The sequence below is a fragment of the Antrostomus carolinensis genome, unplaced genomic scaffold (genome assembly GCF_000700745.2).
Source record: "Antrostomus carolinensis isolate BGI_N321 unplaced genomic scaffold, ASM70074v2 scaffold11108, whole genome shotgun sequence".
Lineage (NCBI taxonomy): Eukaryota > Metazoa > Chordata > Aves > Caprimulgiformes > Caprimulgidae > Antrostomus > Antrostomus carolinensis.
This window is the reverse complement of record NW_010333712.1, coordinates 1-6,655: the sequence shown is the minus strand read 5'-3', so window position 1 is coordinate 6,655 and position 6,655 is coordinate 1. Positions and strand designations below refer to the sequence as shown.

At 35.9% G+C, this 6,655-nt stretch overlaps 1 protein-coding gene across 1 annotated transcript in view; it reads right to left on the bottom strand.

The window, feature by feature from the left end:
* Window positions 1-2,299, bottom strand: part of LOC104529612 (ephrin type-A receptor 6-like) — a gene marked incomplete at both ends in the record, with an annotated part of 96,902 nt that extends 94,603 nt beyond the window's left edge. The window contains one exon of the mRNA XM_029086475.1: window positions 2,144-2,299. Coding sequence (XP_028942308.1) covers window positions 2,144-2,299 — 156 coding nt within the window. The remainder of the gene's footprint in view (window positions 1-2,143) is intronic.
* Window positions 2,300-6,655: the final 4,356 nt, after the last annotated feature.

Here is a 6,655-nt window from a genome sequence, read left to right as displayed (position 1 = left end):
GAACAGAGAAGTCTGGCAGCACATCTTTCCTGACAGCTTTTGGCCAAAGCAGCTCTCACCACCCTGCTTTTCTTGGGAAAGCACCAGGGTGTTGTAGTAACCTGCTCCCAGTGCCACAAGGCTCTCATGCTCCTCCCTACTTTATCAATACTAATGGGTACCAGGGCTTAAAATTGTGCCCTAAAAGATAATTATGGAAACATAATGCCACATATGAGTAATTTTTTCAGAGAAGAACTGTCTTTTGGAGATGAAAAATCAATGTCTTAATAATACAGAACCACATCTGCATGATGCATGAGTGAAACTATCTTTCTAAGCATGAAATTGCCAAGAGCACCTGGGACATGTGCAGTTCTGTGGGTAAGTTTCAACGGCCTGTGCTTGGGGCACTCACTTCAGTGGAATTATTTGCAATCACCATTTTCCTGCAGGAAGTCTAGGACAACATCATTTATTCCCTCACATATTTTGTGTGAACAGACAGGACTCCATGCCTTGCTGCAGAGCAAGCTGATGGCAGATTGTGTGTGTTAGACTGGGGTGCCTCTCTGAACCCTATGTCACTTCAGTAGCTGGGACTTACCCTTCCTCTCTGAAAACCCTATGGTTAGATGAGACAGCTAAGTGCCTTAGATCTGAGGAACACCATTTCTGATGACCATCACTCCCATGTGGTGGATGGACAATGTCTTGATCAACGTAATGACCTCAGGATGACAGACTGTCTATGACTTTGTAACTCAGCTCCAAATTACCTGGTATATTCCCAGTTTGCCCAGTACAGTGCTATTTGGAGAGACTAGTGTGAGCACAGGATGTAGTTCAGTTCTCCTAGTGTCAGCTCAGTTATCTGCACATGGTGTGGTCTTATGCAGTGTAAACATACCAAAATTATGACTATACACTGACTGTTATTGCAGCAGTACTTTGTTTTTATAGTTTTATCTCTTAAGCTTTTTGTATACTTACTGTGTTAAAATACTTCATGCATTTAACATGTTAATTTGTTTAGAATTCTCTTAACAAGAAGACTGTGGCACAAAATCTACTTGAATCTAATCCTCCACCAGAAGAACTAACAAAATGCTACACCAAAAACTAGGTATCTTGGAAAATTTTAAACAAATTTTAATCATCTTTATTAAATAAAAGGATATTATGTAAATATAGTATTTCATATACAGATTTTAAATGCTGCTGTTTGTTCCCAGTTTTGAGATTAAATAGATAAAGCTGCTTTATGATCAATAAATGAATCCCAGTGAGTAATGAACCACATATGAAAATCTACGAGAAATATTTTGATGAGTGAAAAGCAAATTTATGCTTTATGTTTCTGGACATGAACACATTGATTAAAGCAATAAAAATCTCTTCTCAGTTAGAAGTGCTGTCCCTTGATTGCTGGGCATCAGTTTTGTCTTAATGACAAATTTAGTTAGTAAAAAATAACAAAATGTTGTATTTTTAAAATTATTTAAAAATCTAAAGAATTTCCATTACCACAGTTGTATAAGAGGGAATAACTCTCTGTTGAAAGAAGATGATATGCAAGAGGGTTTAATTATGTATTGTTCTGATTGCATACAACTTTTTTGCTCTCCTTTTATGATTTTCTTGTCTTTTAAAAAGAGTTTATTTTTTATTCAATTGTGTTTGGATGATATATATCTTATAATCTTCATTTAAATCTAGGGAGATAGCAGAGCATATCATATCAGTTTTTTTCCTTATATGACTCTTCAGTTTTTCGAATGTTTTTATACAAGCATATTTTAATGTATTTAAACTACACACTGGTAATTAAAACTCAACATTATTATCTATATGACAATGATTACATACCTTGTATTATCTCTCAGACCTACAAGTTAAAAAAAATCACCAAACTAAGAAACATGTCAGTAGTTTATTTATTCTAGTCTAAATAGAAATACGCTGTTTGAATTTTGATTTTAAAAATCTCTTTTGGTTACCTTGAATGGAATTCTTCACAAAATGTACAAACTCACATAACTAGAGAAGAGAAGAGAAGAGAAGAGAAGAGAAGAGAAGAGAAGAGAAGAGAAGAGAAGAGAAGAGAAGAGAAGAAGAGGCACAGGAGAAGAGAATTGCAGACATTGGTACTGGTCAGACTTACGGGTACATGCCATAGTTGGTGGGTCCTTCTCAGCTCTGAAGTAACCTTTCTCACACTGACAGACAGAAGTTGCTTCTGAGTAAGTCAAACTGTGTGGAGGGCACTTGGAACACTTTACATTTCCAGCAAATGCTTTATAGAATCCAGGCCTGCAAGCTGCAAAACAAGAAAATAAGTTTCATTAAGAGAAGCAAGTTTCGGTTATAAGTAAAATCTGTTCCAAGCAGTTCTAATGAACCTTCTTTCTTTTCCAACCTAAATATATATGCTATTTTGATCATAGAATTCACAGTTTTTATTTTGGTATATGGACTTAAAAATAATAATAAAAAAAATCTGTTCTTGGTATATAATGGGAAATCATTAAAAGAAACAGCTTCCAAATTTACAGTCCTCACTGCTGCTTGAAATTGTTACCTAGACGACTTCACTGATATCACTAAACAAAAGCACATTACCTATGTTTTATGGAGGTTCCATCTGTTAATATGAAGGAGTGAGATAACTTCTTATGTGCCAAAGCTATTTATATGGCTTCCTTATTTAAGTAATGGAGACCTGCAATGCTTAATATGTTCACCCTCACAACGCCCCCTGAGAAGCCTCTGACAGAAGGACCACATCAGCTGGGTCCTCTGCACCCCGTGGGCATGAGAGGCTGAGAGGTTCTGCTCTAACCACCTTTGGAGCTGTAGGAAGGAGCTGCTGATACCCTCTAGCACAAACTACTGCAAGCCTGAGGCCACAGTTGTGTCAGAAAACAACCTGGAGAGCAGCTGCCCTGGGGATGGGGTATGTTGTGATGGTCAAAGCTCACCATGCCCCCAGCTAGTTGGAGCAGGAGTCCCTGCCATTCTTAACCACAACACAACCTTATGTCCCTTTTTGCTGGCCTTTAAACCAGAAACAATTTGTTAAAATAAATCATCTACCACGTTTGCATTCTGAAATATTATTTTAAAATCATCCTCAGACTTCACCACACATATTTAAACAGAGATTTCTTTCTTTCTTTCTCCTGCCAGCTACCACATCTATACACGCCAGCATGTATTGCAGTTACCGTCTTCTGGCTTCCCAATCCAAAACCAGAACTGAAACAAATGAAAGAGCAACTCAAACTTGTACAGACTGTACAGACTCATGTTCCTTCAGACTCCTTCAGCAGTACGATGGAAACCATTGCTACAAATACAATTTCAAAGATCCATGTGGTTTTTTCTCATTTTGATATATTCAAGACTTCTTTCTTCACGATGCTAGAGAAACTAGGCAGCACTTCCTTCTCTTGTGATAAGACAAAATAAGAATATTAAAATGAAGTGTTCTTTAAAAAGTACCCCAAAGTATGCATTTTATGAATTCACTGTCAGTTCACATTGAGTGAGTTATTAAAAAGTATGAACTCACAGATAAAATATACACAGATCAATTTTACTTCCGATTCCAAAGGATTTGCTTGATACAAAAGTAGTTTCATTAGTAGGTAAGGGAAAAGGAATGAGAAGATGGGATTGAAAAAGGTAACAGTTGATTGCCTGTCAGAATCCAAAAGCCAATTTTTCAAATGTCATTTTAAGAGTTTAATTTTGACCCAACAATTTCAGCAGTTCTCCTCTCAGTGTGTTCTTCTGACTTTGATAAATAGACATTAGGGAAGAATCCTGCCCTGTTGTCACTGACCAAAAAAAAAGAAGCCCTCTTTGAAAGAAGGCTACTGGTCTGATAAAACTGTGATTGCAGTGAGTGGTAATTTTCTACTGGTTGGACAGACAGCAGGTCTGGTGCGTGGAAGAAGGCAGCACTGTAGATGTAGGCCATGCACACTGACTCCTCTTAGCTTTGCTGGAAGGAAGGAAGAGTTGAGGTAAGGCAAAATTGAGGAAGGGTGTTATGCTTGCTTTCTCCTTTCCTTTTTTTTTTCATGCTCAAATCCTGCCTTGGCCTATTTAAGGATGAATATTAAGTTATTGCTTTTAATAGCCACCTTTCATACACGTGGTGGGATACAAATAAGTTTGTGACTAAAGACTTGGCAATTCCAGGTTACAGTTTCAAAGCAAAACAAGTGCTCTTTAAAATCCTTTTTACTTCTGAAATTCATGTCTGTCAGTTCTGAAATCATTCCTTCTCTCACCTGAATGAGAAACCACTTTGGATCAAAAGAAACATAGCATTCCCTTTCAAGAGAAATATTTTGTTTAAACTTCAAGCACTTCACTATTGCAAAATAAAACTCAAGAAGATTCATTTCCAATTTAAAAAAGTAAATGTTTTATTCTGCAATAGCATTCTGTAATGTCTTTAAAGCAATTATGGTTTTGATGTGGCATGTCTCTTAAAAGAAAGCATGTATGTACTCATGGAAAAGATGAGGGGGAAAAAAAGTATGGATGAATAAGGGGATAATTTTACTTCTTTTGAAGCCAACCCAAATACATTTATCCATTAAGCCAGGTACGAACCAGAAATTCTGAAGCAGAGAAAGATATTAGGGAAGCTTTTCTATGGGTAAGTTTACAAAGCTATTGATAACCCACTACTTGTTCAAGTGTAGAATCACGCAACCATGATTACTGGATACTTTCACATAAAACCCAGCCTTTCATAAATGAGATAAAATAACACAAGCTGAAAACCCCCCAAAAATCACGAGCCTGGGATAACCCACCTCTGTCAATAACTCAGTGCTGATTGCCAACATTCAAGGTGAAAGAAAATAAACTGTTACTCTATCAAAATCAACGAACACGCAGCATGAGTCTGAAATACAGCACTTCAGCTGCTGTACATATATAAACTTAAACTCTGATAACAATTATTGTGTTTCAGTGGCACAAGTAACAAAAACAATTGCTAAATTTACCATTTTCCACAGAAAATTTGCAAGCACTAGAGTTACTAACCAGGTTTTTAAAAACTCATTTAGGAAATGCCTTCACTGGTATGATTTCAGAGATATGTCTCCCTCTGAAGAAAACAAAAATAAAAGAAAAATAATCCCTTTATTCCTTCAGCCTTAGATGTCTTTGTGGAGCTTAATGCTGTATTATACCACTGTAAGCCAACTGTAGCTCACAGCAATTCCAATTAAAATTCACAGGAAAATTGCACAAAGGAGTCAATAGCATACACATTCCATTGTAATTTCTGATTTATGCATAACATTTTGTAAAAATGGTGTCTGTAAATGTTGTGCAATGAGATTGCATAACTGCATGTAAATCACTGTGTGTGACTGCAGGTTGTGATATCAAACTATACACAAGCACTAGATGTTGCATGCAAATTTAGAGTCCTACAGTCACATGGTATCTAAAATAAGGATTAGGATACCACTCTATAAAGGGATTAATCAGGTTTACTTACATGTTAGTGTTAACCAAGTTCCTCAGATTTTGCCTAGCTTCCTATTATTTCTATTATTTATTCTCCTGTAGCAATTTCAGCCATACAAAATTACTTAACGTGCAAACTGCCTGATGGGCAAATCAGAAACTTTTAATTATAAATGAGTTTTGGTTTTGTATTTGGAGAAGGAAAAAAGCCATCTTTCCCAAGCAAAATCATACCCTATGTAAATATATTACAAGTAAGTTAAAAGTTTGCTCCAGATGTTTATGTATGCAGAAAGTTTCATTTTGTATGTGTTGATAAATCAGTGTTTCTCATAACATTTTCTTCACTCAGCTAATAGTTACTGCATCTATCATTTTCACAAATTATTTGTGCATATGTTAGTGTAAACTAAAATGTAAACTATGAAAAGCTACCATCTGAAAAAGCTTATAATAATGGTTATGTCAAAAACTCTAAAGTTTGTTTTTATCTTTGTTACAACAGAGAATTTTTTTCTAAATTCCATATCACTGGGAGGCATCTTATTTTCCCTAACATTATCTAACAGAAGTGACTTTGTGAGTTACTAATTACATGAACTGTATGTGACTGGACTTTTGTAAAGCCTGAGGGAAGATAATATATTGTCTTAATGGTTAAGTAATAAGCAGGGTATTTGAATGAACAATACAAAGGCAGTAAAGTTTTCTCCAGTGAAATATCAGAGATCATGCAGAGAAGCACTGGTAATTTAATTGGCTTCATAAAGGACAACACATCTATAAAAGTGCTTTACTACAGCTTTAGCAGGACTATGAGGTTTTTAAACTAGAGAAAATTTGTAATTAATATATTTTGCCTTATTTAATGTTTAATACATGGCATTTAGTTTTGTTTGTGTTATAGATAGATACATATGAAGAGAAATTAATGCTACACAAAGCTCTGGTGAACTATTAACGAAAGTGATTCATGGCTTGCTAGCTGCCCAGCCTGGGCAGAGAGTGGGAGAAGACATTTATCAAGCAGCTGCAAACAGTTGAGCACTGTTACTTGCAGAGGTATTGAAGCAGACTAAAAACTTTAGAGGTGCATTGTACACTTATTGCCTCAAATGAGACTCAAACTTAGCTGTTCCCAAGGGGATAGAATCATAGAATCATAGAATAGATT